A 20,753-nucleotide genomic window follows, 5' to 3' on the forward strand; every position below is an offset into this window, starting at 1 on the left:
TGTAAAAGTATTTCGAGCGATGGGATCATTCTGTTTGTGTTTCTTTGAAAAGCGGGGGAGGCTGATTTCGGCGATAGGACAGAGTCTTTCTGTTGACAGGTGTTCTGCTACCAGAGGACGGCGGCTGTATGCAGTCAGCGTCAGAAGTTCACGAACCGCAGTATCGCAGAAAATGTCGAGTATTTCAGCAGCCTGGGCACGCAGATGTTGGGCTGAAAACTATACTAAAGCGCATAGGGATGAAATTTATACTATAGCCTGACGTTGAGCTTTGAAGACTAATGGCAAACTGTAATATACGAGAACAACAGTGTTGCACCGTTTGTGGGAACCACTGACTTGAGCTCCCCTATGCGACAGTCACAGCAACGTCGCATATGGAAGCATCGAGGAAAGGGAACGCCCCTGCCATGGCTAGGGCCTGCTAGCCAGGACTCCGGAGTCGTGGCTCCTCCACAGTTTTTACTAGCTGCAAGTCGCAGACTCTTCGAAAATTGAACGTTTACTCTGATACCGTGCTCCGCAAACATTTAACGCCGACTGTACGTGTAATGCTGTCAGCCATTTGTATAGCAAGACGCAGGAGTCACGGGAAGTTGGAGACTTAAGTGACATCAACGGTGGTGGGTGAGCGAGGTAAGCTTCAGTGTGTAACTAGCGTTTCGAGAAGGCCCTGTCGAAGACCAGTCCCGTTGTTCTGATGGAAACGTTTGCCCAGGCTGAAGCTTATCTTGATCCGCCATCACTTCAGTCGTTGGGATATCTAACTTTTTTCAGGCATATGCGTATATGCATTAGCCACCGTCCACAGTTAGACGGCAGAGGTGAAACAGTTAACAGCGGCTCAAATATGTTTTTAACTAGATGGAGTTTGTTTACTCACTGCTGGTTAACTCTGCGGAGGTTGTCTCTGCGGAGGCATAACAGCGCGTCACTAATTTGCATCACCCTCCTGCGAACCTCTTGATCGTCTTAGTTAATTTGGTAATGTGCAATGCTTTAAACCTGCGTTGCATGGTAGCGCTAGGAGATGGAAATGTAGGGCTCTGCGATGCCTTAGAACAAATGTTCTTTATCAACATCGTCAGCCTGCAGGAGTTCGTGCCTGAATCGTGTGATACAGGCGCTTTCGCATTCGGTCTTCATCGGGATGCTGCCGCTGAAACCGGCTGTACCAGTGTATTAGTGAACCGCCGGAGTCCTCTTACTGCCGACGGTATTCTGCAGCTGAGCACGGGTGGCCGCGGTTTCGATTTCTGGCCACGGCTGCCATATTGAGATGCGAATCGTTCACGTTGAAGAACCACAGGTTGTCAAAACTGATGTGTTGCCTCTTCTCACTGAAGCACCTTTCATAAACCAGTGATCCTTTTAGATGCTAAAATCAATCAATCAATCAATCAATCAATCAATCAATCAATCAATCAATCAATCGGAGTACTGTCTATGTTGACGTCATCAGAACGGTTCCTTATATCGCCGCTTCTGCGCAGCGGACAAAAGTGACGTTCAGAAATAAACCGGTCACCAAACAGCAATACTTCTTTTCTACATTGAACGCCTTTGAAGCTCTGTAACGTACATCACAGAGAGCTGAAGTTTCTATAATCCCCCGAAAACTGGTTCATCGAAATTGACATCTCGCAGGCTTCGTCCTTAAGTGAACGTGAAACTAAACTTGCGTCTGCTCCCGTTGCTCCAAATATAGCGCCTTATAGGCCGCTTAAATTGCGTGGAGAAGTAAGCTCAGCTGCTAGACCTATGTATACTTCGCATTTTGCCGTCCGTCATCTGAGCACGCTCCCCCAGGTCTGACAGGGACGTGTTCGACAACTTCCTCGTTGTCGTCTGCATCGTCCGACAGCGATGACTCGTCCAAGATGGCGGCTCGACACCACTTTCGATCCTCACGACTGCGCGTATGCTGTCGCGAACCAGTTTTGCGCCGAGTTTTGACGTCGCCGAAAAAAAAGGAGAGAAAAGAGCGCGCGCGCGCCTTTCGTTTGTTTCTTGAGGCAGACTGGGAAATCACGCGACGTCTCGCCGAACGAGAAACTTTCTCCTCCGTCGTGAGACAGCAGACGACGGGGCAGACGTGCAGCTTTTACCGGGCCGCTTCGCCGACGCTGGCGTGCAAGTTTCGGCCTCTTTCTGTGTTCGGTATAAGCCGTGCTGGAACCTGAAAACGTGACTGCGTGCTGTGAGCGGCTTGTCTTGGATTTTTTCTGTAGTTGTTGCGCGCGGCTCATTTTGATGCACATTCACCATGCGCCTCCCGTGTGCACTTATTCAGTAGCCGGGTTGTGCATCTGTAGTTGTCAGATTTTACCTTTTGATGTTGATCATCCGTCGTCTTTTTAGGTGGCCGCTGTTGTGGATTTCCCTTCGGCTTGGCCTTTTCTATTGTTTTTCGCTCTCTTTCGTGGCGAATGTGTGTTGAGCGTAACCAGTTTCTTACTGAAGTTGCTAGAGACAACTATGGTGCTGCGATGGTTCAGATACCGTGATGACTAGTTCACGGACTTGTCTAATCTACATGTTTCGTGTTTCAAAAAATCGTATGGAGTTATTTATTACGCTTTATCCTGCTAAATTTCCAAGAAGTAACTTTTTTCTTAGGTTAACTCATCAAAACAATGGTTTTCTGCGCACGTCCATATAATCAGGTGTTGTACAAGAAAGGTGACCGTGACGTATTTCCGGCTTTTGCAAGCGCTCCCCGCGCTAACACATCGCAAGGACATGGCCTTTGAAATTGTCCTCCGACGTTACCCCGAGACAGCCGTTGCCGGGAGTGCGATTTAGACACCACCTCTTACTTATGTCGCAATATTTTGTTTGTAATTGCTAAATTTTCAAAATCACAATGTCGTCTGAAGCTGCAGGGTAAAATTTAGGCAAATCCGCTTACTACCCGTTGTTCCATTGCTGGTTGAACCGCCATACTCTCTGCTCCCGTAGATATCGGCGCCAGGGTTCATGTCTTGTAGATACCACCATGGGCTCTATGGTTACATCTACTTTTCTCGGTGGGTCCATGCACACGCGGAACGACAAAACCCCGGCCCGCCACTTCGCATTTCTTTGTTCCGTTCGTCTGCTCACAGCGGCGTGATTGTGTATCAGGCATCTACCGCGCCCCGTTAGTCCTAATTTCCCCGCCTTGTCCACCGGCCGTCTTCATTCAGCCTTTTGTCTCGACCACGGAGTCCCGACCAGCCCTTCTCGTGATTGGCAGTTCTGGGACTGTTCGTGTTGTGCGCGCGCACGGGGTGAGCCTTTCGAGCAGAACGCCTCGCGACGCCTAGTCCCATTTGTCCGGTCAGCCTAGGCGGTGTTTGACCTATAATTGTTCTGTTATTTCGTGTCGTCTGTTTTTTTCTCTCTCATTTGTTTCGCACCGCTGCTATCGTCTGCTTTGGTCTTCTGCACCGCCCAGCCCGTCTGTTTCCTCCCCTTTAACGTATGGCGCAATTTTAAACATTACGAGTTTTCGGTTCTGTTTCTTGGCGCTGACTGATGTCCAAGGTTGACCTGGCTGTTAAGGTGTGGCGTGGCTAATCCGTTCTGAGCTGCTTTTTAACCGTTTTCGTTTGTCGTCTGCCATTGCTTTTCTTTTTTCCCAAACCCTTGCAGCGTTCTCTATATCTTTAAAAAAAATACTAATAATTTATAGCTCCCCCTCCCCCCTTAATTTTTATGCTGTCTTTTCGGCGGACTGGCTTACGCGCCCGCCGTGTTGATTCAGTGTTTCTTTTTGTCATCGACTTATTTCCGCGATTTTACTTGCCAACAATCCGGCCCTGCGCTCCCTCACGTTTGCCTGACTGGTTTAGGTGTAACGTGTGATGCCTTTGCTCCGTTAATTATTGTTTTTGTGTGCTTCTTCTTTGCTAACTTATGTTCTACAAACCGGTTTCGCGTGGTTTTGTTTCGCGCGGCGGCCTTCTGCTCTACTTAACGCGCGGTACGAGTTTAAACTTTTAGACGTATCTTGCTCGCGCATTCGCCCAAAAATATTACGGCGAGCGGTTTAGCTTGCACTAGGTGCGATTATTCTTCGCCGTCGTCTCCCGCAGCTTCTTTCATACCCAAGACCTCCCAGCCTGCGTCTGAGGCGGCGGCACTCGCCCCCCTGACCTGCGTGTCGGGGGGTGGGTAGATCACCTTTTCCGTTGGACATTAAAGTTTATTCTATCTATCTATCTTCATGCACGCGGTGTTTTCCTCCACGTGTCGAACGAATTTATAAATTGTGACGCATCAATTTTTGTTTGTGTCGAAGTTCGCCGTCGGTACTGGTTACATAATGCGTACAATATAGCGCTGTAGTTATTCAGATCTGCTTGGTTATGCAATTCACTTGTTCAATAATGTCATTATTAATTGATTATCAATTAATGTTCGATACATCTAATTCCATGGTGGTATCCGTTGTAACGTGCAGAGTGGCGCCTCACTGCAGTGCTGGCATGCTGTGAACGCACTCGTCAACGACCCAAAAATATCTCTGAGAGATGCATGCTTTGCTCTCGTTCACTACAGCACGGCTTAGTCAGTCGACGCATGCCTAAAATGACACCTCCCATTGTGATCGATCGATAATGCGACCGTCGTCTCTTTCGTCGCATTGTGCCAACCGCACGTATTTGACTTATCTACTACCGCGAAGGTATCGGCACTGTCTCAAGTCTTGGTAAAGCAGCATAGTTTCGACTTCTCTCCGCCAAGACATGTGGCGCATCGTTCTGACGCGTTCCGGAAATTTCCGCCGGCCCTGCTGTTTCGAGATTCGTTCTGGTATCGCGGTAGAACGTCAGCCGAGAACTTTTTCTTTTTTTTTTCTGAACTACGAAAACGAAACAAAGAAATCTTGATGGTGTGGGAACGTTTTCTTTTTTTATTCCAGCAGCAGGGTGAAAAGCTGTCTCCGAACAATGAGCGCGCAGCGGCGTGTTCGCGCGATAACCTCGAAAGGGCTCCACCCTGCTGCGAGGCACTCGGGGTGGTGTGTAGTGCGCAGGTCACGAAGACTGCAGTCACGTGCTCGCTTCTCTCTCCCTTTTGTATTCTTTTTAATCCCGAGTCATTACGTAACGGCCCACGTGAACGCGAAACCCTTACGGCTCCCGCACAGCCTTCTCTATGGGTATATACATAGAGCTCTACCGTACGAGGCCAGAACACTGCACGAAGATAAAAAACTCGCCGATGCACATACACAGAAAGAGCTCGGGACCTGCTGTGTTGTACAGCCGGCCGCGCACAGCGGCGTCCGATATACCCTCTTGCGCCGAGTGTACTTGACAGTCTGAGGACGTCGCGGCTGATAGCCCACATACGTGGACGGCCCGATGCGCGCTTCTCTCGCTGTAATGCCTCTTCTTTACGCGGATACACTTATCGGCCGCACTGCGTCCTTTGCCGGCTGCTTGACACGCTGGTTCCCACTGCTTTGCGGGGGGAGAGTCGAGCCCCGCATGTCGGGGAGCTCGTTCGATAAGCGCCCGATGGAGCGGCCGTCGTTTGGTTAGAGAGCGCTCGTGCGCAGTCTTTCCCTATTCCCTACTATAGGTGAGCGATCGCAGCGCCCTCTGGTAATTTTTGTCGGAAGATTACGTGTTACAATCGCGCCGTTACGTTCGGGTTACGCGTGACTGTATTGTTTTCTCGGAAATTGCATTGCATCTGTGTTTTCCTACAGATTGTTTGAAACAAACCTTTCCTAGCTCACCTTTGCATTAAGAATACCGACTGTATGTGGCGAAGGCATCCTCTTGTGCTCTAATATCGTGGGTTAATGTCTCCTATATAGCTCATGTTGAAGTATTTTTTTTTCGTTCCAGCTCGAGAACTCTTAAAAGACAACTTCGGCCGACGCGAAGATCAACCAACTAGCCTGAATTTGCGTTTCGTTGCAATAAATCTGGCCCTCTTCATAATTGCAAAACTTGCTTTCGTGCGCGGCAATTCGCCTAACTAATGACGGTGTGGTAATTTTTCGCACGACGTGTCCAAGCACAGGTTGCTTGTATACTATGACGTGCAAATCGTAGACGTTGCTCTCGGGATGAAATCGTGCGCAGGAGGCAAGCCCGAGCATGCGCAGCCTGCGCTCAGTGTTCATTTGAACGATGACCGAGGCCGCCATTAGTTGGGCATATGTGCAGTGCAGAGAAGCGCAGCTGCGAATTAGGAAATATATTGCTCCGATAATAAGTGGCGATTTCGTTATCACTCGCAGCGGCGACTTCTTTTGTGTCGCGTGCTGCCTTATGCACACTAATGTCTATCGCTAGAAGACCGTGAAAAATAAAACTAATGTAACGTCAGTTTCTGTATGTTGCAGTGGATTACAATGTCTCAGCTGACGTCAGAACTGACGGATCTTGCAAATGACGCTGCAGAATAGAGCGGTGTTTTTCCTGGCTCCTCATAGCACGCATATGGAGACATTGCGATAGTGCTGCTGCGAAGCTCGTACGCAGTTGCAGTGGATTTACGAGGCGATATTTGACAGGTGGAATGTCACCGTTACCTGCTGCCAGATAGCGTTTCGTACGCAGCCGATATTCTAGTTGACATTAAGAGGGAAAATGGAGCTTGGCAGGGCCATGTAATGCGTAGGGCAGATAAATGGGAGTCTATTAGAGTTACATAAGGCGTACCAATGGAACGGAAGCGCGGTCGAAAACGGTAGAGGATTAGGAGGTGTGATCAAGTTTGGAAATATTAAGATACAACTTGGAATACGCTTGCGGAGATCGCCGGGAAAGGACCTTCGTCCTGCAGTTGACATATATATAGCCTGCTGCTGCTGATGATAACACGGCTATCTCGCTATTCAGTTTTCTACTTTCTTTTCGGACTCCTTCCTGACATTAGGGAGCTTTAGTGGGCCAGAGCTACGGTCCACGTAAGAGCTATACCGGTATGCTCTGTTCCACCGTGCATGCACACTTCGGCCTCACCGCTTTTTTCCAAGCGTTCTCGAGGCATTTGATAGCGGCTGCACAAAGCCGCTTTCGAATGCTACGTGCATTGCCACCCGCTTCCGTGCGAAGCGCATTGCAATGATTCTATCTACGGTCCGCCAAGACAACTCTCTAGAAACCGAGCCCCACGCGATGTGAACGGGCGCTGTCCTTCCGCTCCTCGAGCATCGCCCTCTGCTGCTCCGCGGCCTTCGATGTCGCCGCGGTCCGCCCCTTCTTTCTTTCCGAGACCCCTTTGGGTCGCGCTTGTAATCGGGGACTCACAAATGCGGTGCTCTTTAAAGCTCGCGAGGCTGTGACCTTCGAGACCGCGGAGATGGGTCGACCAACGGGGAGGGCAGCGTCGATGGTTATCTGTATGTGGCCCTTGCTCCCGATCTGGGTCCCATCTGTGTCACCGCTTCCCGCTCTGTGTGTGTTTATTACACACTATACGGCCCAATGAGAGGGGACTATGGCTGCCTTTATTGTTTCTCGCTGATTTTTATCTCCGCTCATTTTTTGGTTCCGTTATCCCTTTTAGCGCTGGTGTGACCGTGGGTATCCATTTTCCTCTGACCGTTCGGTCCTCCTTTTGTCAGGACTGCTTAGTGTCCGATTTATCAGCGTCCTTTCCTCTGTCTTTTTCTCCGAGGCCCGCGCTCTGATTTATCTCCCCTCTTCGTATACGCGTATCTTTTGTGCTCCTATTTCGGCCCTAGATATCCTGCTCTTTGTCTCAGAAGCGGAGTATCGATTTCTCGACGTATACGCGTGTATATATCTATATCTATCTGGCGCGCTTATTATTCGCCGTGGCACGTATACGTGTACACGCCGGTAATCTTTTTGGGTTGCCTCGGATTCTGAGTCGGCTTTGGCTTAAAGTGGGGGGGGGGGGGGGGTGCGTGCGTGCGTGGCGTTATTTATGTCGGCGCTGTTTGTTGTACGATTGCGCCTGCGTGACATCGCATCCGTGCGGCTTAGCACGTTGTGGACGAGCTTTCCGCGCTTCGTACGTTGCTGAATGAGCACGTGATGTATCACTGTCGGTCCTGTTGGCGCAAGTCCTGCCTCTGCTGCAGATTTTTTTCTCCAGTAACAACTGCTATAGCTCCATCTATTATATTATATAAATACCTTAATGTGGTCGTAGCGGAATTTTAACGTTCTCGTAAAGGTATTCATTTATCGACTATCAGAATACGAGAGAAAGACACGCAGCGCAGATGCTGATGGCGCCATCTGACGCTGACATGAAGTAGCGCACGCAGAACTACGTAATAACGACTATGTTCCACATATCTATTGTCGCAAAAGCGTTGACACTAACAATCGTTCGTGTTTGCCGTGTTGCCTTTTATTTATTTTTTCTCCTTCTGCTGGAACCAGGACGCTACACAAACTTCTCTTGGGCGTTGTGGCTGAAGAAAGCATCACAAGATGGCGTTACCAGCGCTACTGCTGGCATCATGCATCTCCAGTGTTCCGCTGTTGCGTAAACTGTAATACATTTGTGGACAGGCTGTGGCCTGACAGTTTAAGCTGGTCCATAAACGTATTAACCTTTGCGGAATACCGGATTTCGGGGATCGAATAAGAATGATAGGCATTTCCATTGTGACCCAGAAGAGCTCAAGGTAATACATGTAGAACACTTAATTGGGCTGCCGTGTCATTAATGCCAAGAAAATATGTTTGCCTATCAAACGTAAATACTTTGAATCAGATTGTTACTAATTACACCCAGGCTGTTAAGTACTGTATGTTAATCGCTTTACGGCAGCTCTTAAACGTAATATTAGGGACGTTTAGCGCGTCCGGTATCCGGGAAAGCGCGGGCGGTTTTCCGGTTTAGCGGGGGCGTAAAGGTGAGCGGCCCGATCGGTGGCGCCAGCTGGTGGCGCAAAGCTCAACCACACAACCACAGAGCTAATTACTGTATTCTGCTTAGCTGCTGGGGTAAATATTCGACAGTGGCGTAATCGTGTTCACAATTACGCCGCTGCCAAAAATTTGCACGAGTGGCGAAGCAGGATATGGTGAGTTACTGCAGTTTTAGCTTTGCGTTTGTCTGGTTGAGCTCTACAACACCAGGCGGCTTCACCGCTCACGTTTACGCCCCGACCATCCGGTAACCCGCCCAAACGGCTCCCGTTTACCGGATTAGCGTACAAGCTAAACGTCTCTATTGTTGTTGCTGCAATAAAACTCTGTTCTCTCTGGTTATACTCTCCGCCACAAGATGGCGCCACAAACGTAACTACTTGCGTCTACGTCTCCGGTAGTCCGGTATCCCGTAAACTGCAATAAGTTTACCGACAAGCTAAAACTCTCTACTGTTTCATAGTCCGCTTGGTGCTGGATATCGCGCTTGGCTGGATGTGTTAGTACGCTGTGAAAATCGCTCTAGTTCCCGTGACATCCTTTCGCGATACGCCCGCTACTGTTGTTCTAACGCGGCGCGTTCTCTCTGCTTCTGCAGTGGGTGGCCTGCAGCGCAATGGGACCCTGCGGTCGAGCACCATCAAGAAGGTGGCGCCGCCGGTGGTGCCGGACACCAGCGGCGGCTCGGCGTCGCCGGCCCCCACCGGCAGGCGCCACTCGTCGTCCTCCGCCTGCACCACCCCCGTGCACCAGCTGCACTCGCCACCGGTGTACGGATCCTCCGAGCAGCCGCCACCGTCGCCCACCGCCTACGGTGAGTGCTCAGACTGTGTATTGAGGGACAGGCTGCGTATTTGCACGCCAACCACGCGCTACGCGTTTAACGAGAGCGCCGAAGAGGTGTACTGCGAGACTAAGAAAGCGATGCAATTTTTCATTGCTGCCTGGTTTGAAAGACAATGCTTGTGAGAAACTACAGTGGGGTCACAAGACCGGTATAGTGTAACTATTCTATTCCAATGCTTCTCATTTGCGTGTTTCGCCATTGGTCTTGCCCCCCCCCCCCCCAACCCCCCTTTGCCTACGTTATCATTGGCACCGGCCGGTAGTGGACAGTGAATGGTACAGGAATAGAAGCGAACGACAGAATTTTTTTCCGTTTTACCGGCTATTTGTTGGATTTGCATTAGTTTTCCCTTTGTCATTAGAGATTTTTAGCGTGTCCGGTAATCCGGTATACGCAGGCAGGATTGCCGTGGGAGCGTAAGCGTGAGCGGCCGGATTGGTGGCGCCACCACAAACACTGGTCAAACACGAGTCGTGAACGCGATTACGCTGCTACCGAAAATTTGCACCAGCGGCGATGTAGAATGCAATCGGTTACTGCAATATCAGCGCTGTGTTTTTCTGCTTGAGCTTTGCGCCACCAATCCGGAGGCTCACATTTACGCCTCCACTCTCCCGGCACTCCGCCTGGGTATACCGGAATACCGGACGCGCTAAAGCTCACTACTATTGTCGGATACAACTTTAGAAAAAAGGGGGCGTTTACTCCTCCGAGGCGGGTGCACCAATGGGCGCGCGTTCTGGACCGACGTCATGCGCCGGACGGCCAGTGACTTCGCCGCTTCGGTCATCTGGGCGGGGCCTCCCCTTTTTTCTAAAGTTGTATCCGACTATAGAGACTTTTAGCCTATCCGTTTTCCGGCACACGGGGGCGTTTTGGGCGGATTGTTGGATATGCGGGGGCGTAAACGTGAGCGGCCGCAGCGGTGCTGCCGCCTGGTGGAGTAAGGTTCAACCAGACAAACACAGATCTAAAACTGCAGTAACCCACAATACCCTGCTTCGCTACTGGTGCAAATTTTCGGCAGCGGCGTAATTGTGAACACGATTACGCCGCTGTCGAAAATTTACAGAAGCAGCTAAGCAGAATGTAGTAATTAGCTTAGTGTTTGTGTGGTCGAGCTTTGTGCCACCAGTTGGCACCACCAATCTGGCCGCTCACGTTTGCGCCCCCGCTCAATCGGCAAACCGCCCGCGCTTGCCGGAATACTGGACGCACTAAAATTCTCTATTGGTTCCCATGAAGCCGTGCCCCCGCTATCACAGAGATCAGCCACTCGACGGGACAGATCATCAATGGATAGAATCGGATGAAAGTGATTCCCACATAGGACGGCCTCTGGACACGTAAATCACACAAGCCTTCAGCTCGGCGTCGTTAACCTAGTCTCTGCTTTGGTACTGTTCTTTATTTGCTTTGCAGCGCGGTGCTGGAGCGTAATCGTGCGGACGTCTGTACAGGCATAATGAGCGTAAGACATTTACGTTGACGCTGTTCGCTGCTGCAAACAGTAATCGCTTTCCCAGGTAACTAATGAAAACTGTGACCTCGCCTTCAGAGAAAATTCACACCATTACAGTGCTGATCTCCTTTCTTTCACTGGAGAATGGAGCTTGGGGTTAGTACCGCCGAAATCTTGCCACGTGACATACTCGTATGGCGGTGTGGGTGAAATTCACGGAACTAGATCTGCACACTCTCAAAAAGTGGCATAAACCAGTCAGGGTGTAAGATTGTCACGCAACTCAATAACTGTCGTCGATCGTGCGTGCATTTGCTCGTTTATGCAAACCTGCGTGACCAAAGGTCTTCCAACTATTTGCGTTAAGTATATCAGCCAGTTGTTGCCGATAGCATTTGAAAGGTGGGACTCTTGTTTTGGGCTTCACTGCCAGCACTGTCAGGTGAGTGTACCTTTAAGCAGGGGATTTTACTGTACATCAAAAGAACAACAACAAAAATATTTAAAAAAAAGCTGCCGTCGCCCGCCTAACGTTTTTCCCAACCGTCGTCATCTTCCATAACCGACTTACGCTTGTGCTTAGCGAAATGGGCACGATATGGGACCGTAATTGGGTCAGAAGCGTAGGCTGTTGGGCCAGTTGGTACATCGTGTAGTGTCGTTAAGCGGAAATACGGGCGGCAAGAAACGGAGTGGACAGGACAGACCTAATTGGTTATTTCTTCGTGACGTGCGTCATTGCTTAACAGGTGCAAACAGAACGGACGGTATCTAGAAGAAAAATGCGGAACGCACAAGAAACCGAAGAGAGAGAGAGAGAGAGAGTTTAGAAAGGACAACGGGCAGGGAAGGCACTTAACAAAATAATCCAACCTCGGTGGCCCCCCGTCAAACTTTCAATGACATTGCGAACGCGCACACTGACGTTTACGCGCGAAGACTGATATATATATATATATATATATATATATATATATATATATATATATATATATATATATATATATATATATATATATATATATATATATATATATATATATATATATATATATATATATATATATATACACACACACACACACACACACACACACACACACACACATAACGCTCCCCCAACCTCTACCCCATCCAAGCCCACGACCCACATCTGTTTCCCGAAGAAACAAATAAGAGCGAAAAGAAAGGTTTCGCGCTGAAACAGACAAACGAAATTGATGCAGAGATGACTTCGAACTCTGGCTGCGTATGGCAGGGGGTGGATGCATTGTTCCCATTCTCTCACTACGAATTACTTATTTCGTCACGGAGGCGTACCAAGCGTGCACACACACATAGCTGCAAACGTAGAGGAGGGGGCTAGTCGATCGATTCGCATTCGCCGCTATAGGAGCGAGAAAAGGAACCCCTATAGCACAGAGCTTGTCCGGAGGAAAGCATTGGATGGATCGAGAGAGAGAGCAAATTAAGAGCGTGAGCTATGTGGCGGAAAAACCTCCGGGGGAAACTAAGCTCGCGAAAGGCGATAAGCGAACACAGAACGCGGGAAACGCGGCACACATAAGCGCTGCTGTATGCGCCCGTTTTAATTTTTCGATGCAGCGTGACGTTTTTATGGCGCTTTTCTTTCCTTTCCTGCGCCCTGTCTTCCTTCTTTTCGTCTGTAGAGACGATAATGAAAGAGAGGACTAGCGAGTGGCCTAACGTTGAGCCATATAATTATTCGGGTATTATTCGCGTCTACAGTTGGCGTAAATAGGGACTTTTTGCCTGTCCGCTATTCCGGCAAACGGGAGCGGTTTGGGCGGATTACCGGATTTGCGGGGGCGTAGCTAGAACGCTGCAGCCGCCTGGTAGCGTAGAGTTCAACCGGACAAACACAGAGCTAAAACTGCAGTAACCCACTATATCCTGCTTCGCTAGTGGTGCAAATTTTTGGCAGCGGTGTAATTGTGAACACGATTACGCCACTGTCGAATATTTACACCAGCAGCTAAGCAGAATATAGTAATTTGCTCTGTGTTTGTGTGGTTGAGCTTTGCACCACCAGCTGGCGCCACCAATCTGGCCGCTCACGTTTACGCCCCCGCTATACCGGCAAACCGCCCGCACTTGCCGGAATACCGGACACGCTAAATGTCCATAATATCATACCTCAGAAAGGACACGGCAATCCACAGCCTACTACTTTGTCCTGACCCGAATATCGCCTGTTTGAATGGAGAAATTAGTGTTATTCTAACCGATATAGATTAATGATATCTGTGAATAGTCAGACCCTCTCACGTTGTTCTTCGTTGGGAACAAGTGAGCCGTAGCGGCCCTAAAATGTAACATACATGTTTTAGGGGGATGATTCTGTTGAACATAGAAGCTAGGTAAGCGTTCGTTTTATATTGACTGGGCGATTGATTTGGTTGAACGTTTTGAAATAGCTGAGAGAAAATATAAATTTTCTGAATGGAGCTTTTTGAATGTGCAAAAAAAAAATTATAAATCAAGTACTACAGCATGTCGGTGACCGTGGTAAACTCTTCGGGTATTATTTACGGGGCTGGCGTCTTCGGTTAAACTCCACCGACTTTTACGTCCACGTTGTTGTTGGCAGCGTTGAAGAATAGCGCCCCAGAGCCATGCGTGCGCTATTGGACCTGCGAACGGGAGTGTCTGAGATATGCGCCCGTGCGGTTTTGCCGGCGCTATTTCGCCGTCACGATAAGGTCCCTCTCATAAGAGCTAGCGTGCTCGGGTCGTTTGCGTCCGCTGTTGATGCGAGAGTCTATTATCGCTACCCGCCGAGCGCGCCAACATCTGTGCCCCCTCGTCATACGTCTCTAACCACGGTTGCAAATGAGCCTTCGCTAGCCCGCCGGGTTGGCTTCTGTCCGCTCCCCATCGCCACCTGCGGACTCCGGCTGTAAGCGTCACCACGCATCTGCGAGCGCTCGTAAAGTCCTGTTCTCATTGGCGCAGTGACGCATAGAAACGCTTTTATCGCGTCCTTGCGTTTGGTGACGGAGGACGAAGGTAGGTTGACTTTAGCGTAAGTGAGTTAACTTTAATAAGACTTCGGGCTGTAGTAGAGTGAAATGCGTATTAGAACGGCAGCGCAAACCACACCGCGTACACAGCATAGAAAAGTAGGTACACGTAGCACGGTGCTGAACTCGCAATTAATGCTTGTTGGAAGCAGTGAAAGAAATAAAGGTACACACCAGGTTAAAATCACGTATGCGCAAAAGTATGACATAAAAACGAATAAAGATGGCAAAAAAAAAAACCGGGTGTTCAGGGTCGGCACGTCCGAGGACTCGGAACTCGCAGTCGAAAAGCGCGATTGTCTGCAAGCTAATGCACGTACCTTTCTTTTCTTTTCTTATAAAAAACGCCTCGGTCAGTTCTCTCTTGAACTAATGTTCAAGTTGCTGATGCCTCGCTGAATTCGTCTCTAAAAGCGCACAAAACACGATAACATATTCATTGGATGACCCGAGCTAACATACGCGGTGCCGATGGATGCCCTTTCGGCGCTACCGAATTACCTGAACCCGTAATGACTGGAGACGACGTTCGCTGTCGAGCATCGAGGCACGGCTAGGATCCTGTATTTTGTTTTAGGTTTTGAATTTGGCGAAGGAGGGCGTAGTAAAGCTTCACCGTGGTCGGAAGGTGGGGCACGGTTGAGAGTTGGAAGTCCGGGGAGCTGCAGAAATTCCCACGGGTCGGCACTAAAAGCTACAAAAGAACAGCAGTAGCATCGCGAAGGATGATGATGATAATAATAATAAAGCTGCTGCATTGCTTAGTGGCCTAACCCGAGGGGATGATTTGGCATCTGTGCCAGTACATTAAATTTTATTAATCTCCACAAGAACGTAGAGAGAGACAGAGAAAAAAAAAAGAGAAAGAAAATGTATTTGAGCAGGCGGCAAGCATACAAGATAATTAATACCGACTGCATTACGCTGCACACCGTACGGAGCCTGCACTGTGGAGCTTCTAGTATCGAGATCTTCCATGTGGGAGCAAAAGAAAGAAATTATATATATATTCAAGGTGCTCTCGACAGTAACCTAACCCGAGAGGCGACCTCTTCCACTGGCTAAACGGGGTTAAAAAGTTTCGCAATGCTTGCCTCCTTATCGAGGTAGGGGTGCTATCGAATGACATTCGTCCGGATTAACCTGAAGCGGCCACCGGCACCTATGATCGCAGTAGCCACAGCCGGAAGGCATGGTCAGAAATCGCAAGCTGCTTCGTCGTTTTTTTTTTTTTCTCTCTCTCCTTGTCTTTAGTTTTGCTCCGTGAAGCTTTAATAAGACTTCTCCGTGAGTCGCAGTAGGTGCTGGTGAGCTCGGAGGTGAAGGGGAAAATGGGGGGAGTGTGTGTTGAGGTGAGTTCCCACGGCCGGCATCGCGGTACTTCGCCGAAGAAGAGGAAGAAGTAGCAGCGAAGAAATATCGCCGCTCCTTCTTGTTTCTGGCGCTCCGCCGGAGCTGAGCTTTCTTTCTGTGCTCGCTGAGGCAGAGTTGCGAGTTGGTTGGGGTCGTGGTTTGGGGGGGTGGGGGGGGGTGAGGGGGTGACGAGGCCAGCCGTGAAGAAGGCGAGGCTGCACTACATAGAGTGGACACCAACACGCACGCACGTGTACACACACACACGGAGAAGCATCGGGGATCCAACAGCGGGCGTCGGGGTAGTCGGGGCGCGGCAGGGCAAAGTTTTATTTGTGCTTTTTTTTTTCTTTCCTGGCCCGGCGACTTTGGAGGTTTCCGGTTTGGCGGCCTTGCTCGTTTTTTATCCCGCCTCGCCTTGCCTCCTTTCGCGTCCTCCTCTCCAGCCTTCACAAGCTTTCTTCCTTGCTCTCTCTCTACGTGCACTTGGTGGTGCAGTCCTAGAAGTTTCGTTTATCCATCTGTATAAATATATACGTTTTCTGCTTCAACTTGGTCCTCTGTGCTAGCAGTACAACCCCCTCTGGCCCCTCTGTCGGTTTTCGCTTGCCCGCGCGCCCTTCGCCACTTCATACTGTGCTCTCTCTCTCTCTATCTCTCTTTCTCTCTCTCTCTCTTTTGTTGGTGTTCTTATATCCAGTCGCTCTTCCATCTTCCGCCCGCGGCCATAATAATCTGCGAGGTGTGCGACCGGCTCGAGAGATGCCCTTCCTGGGCCGGAGCGCCTCATAGGTTCTCGTCTCTTTCGCTTGTTCGTATTGCTGGTGGAGCCGTTTTGTGTTCCGGTTTCTTTTCTTTTTTTTTTTTTCGCGTGCCGAACCCGTAGACTTCTGTGCCGGTTCGCGTACGAGTTAATAAATGGCTCGCTCTCCTTTGGAGCCGAATGTGTGGCATCGTTCATCCAGGGTCTGGTCCCCAGTGCACGAGTAAGGCGGCTCAGGCGACGAGATGGCAGTGTCTGCTCTGCTCGTGTTGCGAGCATTGCATGCGAGAACCCCGTGTTGATGCCGCCGAGCAGAAGTGCTTAAACATTTTCTAACAGGAGGCCCTGTTCCAGGCCATGTGCTGCAGTGAGTTCCAGGCTTGTACGCAAAACTACAAATAGCCTCATGTCGTATTGTTCCTTCTCCTTCTCCTTCATTTTTTTTTTCTGAGTGGGGCCAGTATGTTCACTGCCTCCCCTCCCCTACCTTAAGGAGATCACTGAGAATATTTCTTTATTGTACTCCTTCGTCCCTAATACCATCCGTCGTGCCGACGTGGATTATCCCGACGGTAGCGGAAGCGTCAAAAGCGGTGACAAATTGCGAAAAGATAAATGAATGGCATCGTTGGAAAATACGGCCTCGATCTTGTTTGGAGAGTACTGAATAAGGCATAGTGGCTAACTTGTCGTTCAGTGCACAGTCCAGCCGTGCATTATTTTTCGGCCTAATATAGGCAGGAAGCAGTTATTCAAACTGATTGGCTGACAGGTAGTTAACAGAGTGCGTGTGGTACTACCACGTCGTCTTCTCCAGAAACAGCAATCTTCGGAAACAGTCTGGGAATGTTTGTCCAAATGGCCAGAATAAAAAAAAAAGCAGGGTGAATCAAGAACTAAAAAAGTGCCTGATGGCTCGATCGGCAATATGCAGATGCAGTCCTTATTAAGACGCCGTGATTGCCGTCTCAAACAATAAGGCACGTACTCTGTCCGCTTTTGCACGCTTCCTTGTATGTATACGCATCACGTATACCGGGACTCGTTCAAGGCTTAAGAATACAGGTTTTGCGTATCTTCCATCTCGTGTCACTTGCGAGCGCCCCATATTCCGTTGGCGCGCCAGCGTTAACGCTCTCCGAGTTATGGATGCGTCGTTGATATAAATCCATACGTCGCACTCGTTCAATTTGCAGGCCAGCATTCCATTTATGGCGTATTTAATATTAGCTCCGAGGATAGCGTTGGTGCTTGTGTAACGGGTCGCTTTGTAGTTCGCGATTTGTGTGCAGATGCGCGCAGCTCTGGTCTTCAGAAGCAGGCATGCTCCCGTAACGGCCGCTCGCTTTGATGTGCGAACGAGGTTAAAGACGTCCTCTCGACCTGCAGTCTGGTCCAGTGACTAGACCATTGTGCAGTTGAAGCACAGTAGTATATACCGCGTCCGAACGCTAAGTTAATTCCCGCCGCTTGAATGCGTGTTCCTTCAGTCACCGAAGAGTCGCGGCGGCCGGCCCCGGCCGCGTTCTAAGATTAGGTTTTGGCGTGTTCTCCTTTAGCGTCTCGGATGATGGTCAAAAAAATGAATCGTGACTCATGGGTGCAGGCATGGTTGGCGGCTCCAGACCTAATATGTAGCCGGTGCGTCTGGCCGTTTGGTTCCATTAAGTTAAAGCACGTACGGAGGACCCTTTTATAGCGTCGCACTGTCAGGATTGGGGGCTCAATCCCTTCGTCCGTGGTCCTTTGCCAAGATTCGAGTACGGCATGAATTCGATGGTAGCTGGCCCATACCGTCGTCCAACTTATTTACGCTGAGATCGTTGAGGAAGTGAAGAACTGCTTCTCATCGAGAACGAAGGAAAAGGGTTTATTTACAGAAATTAACTCAGTCTAACATGACTGCTTGAGAAAAAGAGTAACAGTCCAACATGACTGCATGAGAGAAGTGACTCAGTCTAACATGACTGCTCAAGAGAAGTGCGTCCAACAATCGCACAACCACAGTTTTTATACACTCGATCCGCCCGTCCACGACGCGGCGGCTGTTCGTTTACACATCACCAACTCGCAGCTGCTCTGAAGACCAGTTTACAGACACAAAGGCACACACATTCCGAAGCCCAAGCGACGGTGTTGAAGGTGGTGCCGTTCCGGAAAATCGACGTTGTCGATCGCGCGTCGCTCATTGTTCCGAGCCACTCCAAACCTTGAGAAGCACAAAAATAAGTCTTCCCGCGGTAGCTTCTCCAGGCGTGTCAAATCAGCCCCGCGTTGAGGAACTCTGGAATCATTGTCCACACACCGAATTCGTCCCGTCACCATGTCGAAGGGGCTGGAGGAAGGCGGCGGGTTCCAGCGCAAAGGTCGCTTCTTTGAACGCCTCGCAGCTGCAGCACGGAGAGGTGCAGGTGCGCGTCTTGCACCCCTTGTCGTAATCAGGTGGCAAGGTGGCAGTCTTGTTGTGCAACCCGCCGTTCTTTACAGCGCCTCCATGGCCCCAAAAGTCTCGACTGTCTAGCGCTGACAACCGCTAGGCAGGAAGAGAATGGCTGCTGGTCAGGGGGGGATTGATGTCTTGGCTCGCAGCGACCACCTGTGCATTGATGTCACCGCCCCAAAACATCCAACAAGGACAGGCAACTGCAAAATGAACCCCACAACACGGCTCTGCGCCGAGATGACGTGCATTGGCTCTCACTTTAGACTCGCTAGGCTTCAAAAAAAACAACAACAACATAAGTGCAGAAACAAAAAAAATGCTGCATTTCACTATGCCAATTTCTGAAGCAAATTCCTGCTGACAAATTCAGCAATCATGGAGGGAATCCTGCTAAACGAGAGGGGATCTTCTTCGCTTAATAAAATTAACACTAGTAACCCTAAAATTTAGGCGGGACCCCCAAACGCAGAATTCAAATTAGCCTGCTCAAACCATCCGCATTGCTATGCAACTTTCCCTTCTTATATCTAACGGAGAAGTTGTACTCTTGGAGAGTGAGGCTCCATCGGAGCAAGCGGCCGTTTTTGTGTGACATTTGATTGAGCCACGTCAGAGGACAGTGGTCGGTCTCGAAGATGAACTTCGCTCCGTACAAATAACACGACAACTTCTGGGCGGCCCAAACCAAACAAGCGCATTCCTTCTCTGAAGCGCTGTAGGCTTCCTCTCTTACATTTAGTTTACGGCTGGCGTAGAGGATAGGATGCTCCTCGTTATCGTCGCCGACTTGACTAAGTACCACGCCCATACCTCTGTCGCTTGCGTCGCATTGAACTATGAATTCCTTAGTGTAGTCTGGCGCGCGAAGCACAGGGCGAGAAACCAATAGCGTTTTCAAACTTTGGAAAGCGTTCTCTTTGTCCTTATCCCAGAGTACGTTACTCGGTGCTCCCTTTCGGAGGGCGTCTGTTAATGGACTTGCCAATTGCGAGTAATTCGGAATGTACCGTTGATAGTACCCCACAAGTCCCAAAAATGAACGAACGTCCGTTTTCGTGCGCGGCTGAGAAAAATCTCTAATCGTAGCTATTTTCAGCTCAGCCGGCCGTCTCATGCCCTGACCAACAACATGGCCCAGATAAGTAACCTGCGAACAACCAAACCTACACTTTTCCGCTTTCATCGTTAAGCCGGCTTCCCTCAACCGTGAGAACACCTGTTTGAGGTGCGATACGTGTTGTTCCCAGCTGTCCGAAAAAATGGCTACATCATCAAGATAAGGTAAGGCGAACTCCTGCAAGTCTTTTAGGACAATATCCATTAACTTAGAGAAGCTAAACGGCGCGTTCTTCAGCCCGAAGCTGAGTGCGAGAGGGCGAAAAGTGCCCACAGGCGAGATGAATGCAGCATAGCGGCTGGCACTTTCTGAAAGGGGAACTTGCCAGTACCCCCGCACGAGATCTATAGTTGAAATGTATTTAGCAGCGCTAACTCTTTCAATTCGTTCCTCAATGTTGGGTATCGGGTACAGCTGATCCCTAGTGATCGCATTTAACTTCCTGTAGTCAACACACGGACGAGGGTCCTTGTTAGGGGTTTCTACGAGTATTAGCGGTGACGTGTAGTCACTCTCAGCGGGCTCAATAACTCCCAACTCTAGCATGCGCTGTATCTCTGCCTCCATAATCTCTCTCTGTCTTGGAGACACCCTGTAAGGTTTTGATCTTACTGGTTCGGCAGAGGTCAGCTCAATTTCATGCGTTATCAGTTCGGTTCTACCCGGCCGATCGCTGAATCTGTCGAGATATTCCCCTAACACCCCCTTTAGCTCATCTAGCTGCTCGGGTCTTAGAGCATGCGAGCTTACCGAGTGTTCTACTACTTCTTCTAGGCCGATTTCAGAGTTGGAGGTGGCCCTATACTCCTTAAACTTGGTACCAATGCCATCCGGCTCTTTGACAGTATAGTTAACGACTCCGC

At 49.6% G+C, this 20,753-nt stretch overlaps 1 protein-coding gene across 1 annotated transcript in view; it reads left to right on the forward strand.

Annotated features, from left to right (window-relative positions):
- Window positions 1-20,753, forward strand: part of LOC135900747 (caskin-2-like) — a 319,002-nt gene that overhangs the window by 178,384 nt on the left and 119,865 nt on the right. The window contains exon 11 of the mRNA XM_070524415.1: window positions 9,460-9,675. Coding sequence (XP_070380516.1) covers window positions 9,460-9,675 — 216 coding nt within the window. The remainder of the gene's footprint in view (window positions 1-9,459; window positions 9,676-20,753) is intronic.

Source organism: Dermacentor albipictus, chromosome 8, assembly GCF_038994185.2.
Source record: "Dermacentor albipictus isolate Rhodes 1998 colony chromosome 8, USDA_Dalb.pri_finalv2, whole genome shotgun sequence".
In the NCBI taxonomy this organism is placed as follows: domain Eukaryota; kingdom Metazoa; phylum Arthropoda; class Arachnida; order Ixodida; family Ixodidae; genus Dermacentor; species Dermacentor albipictus.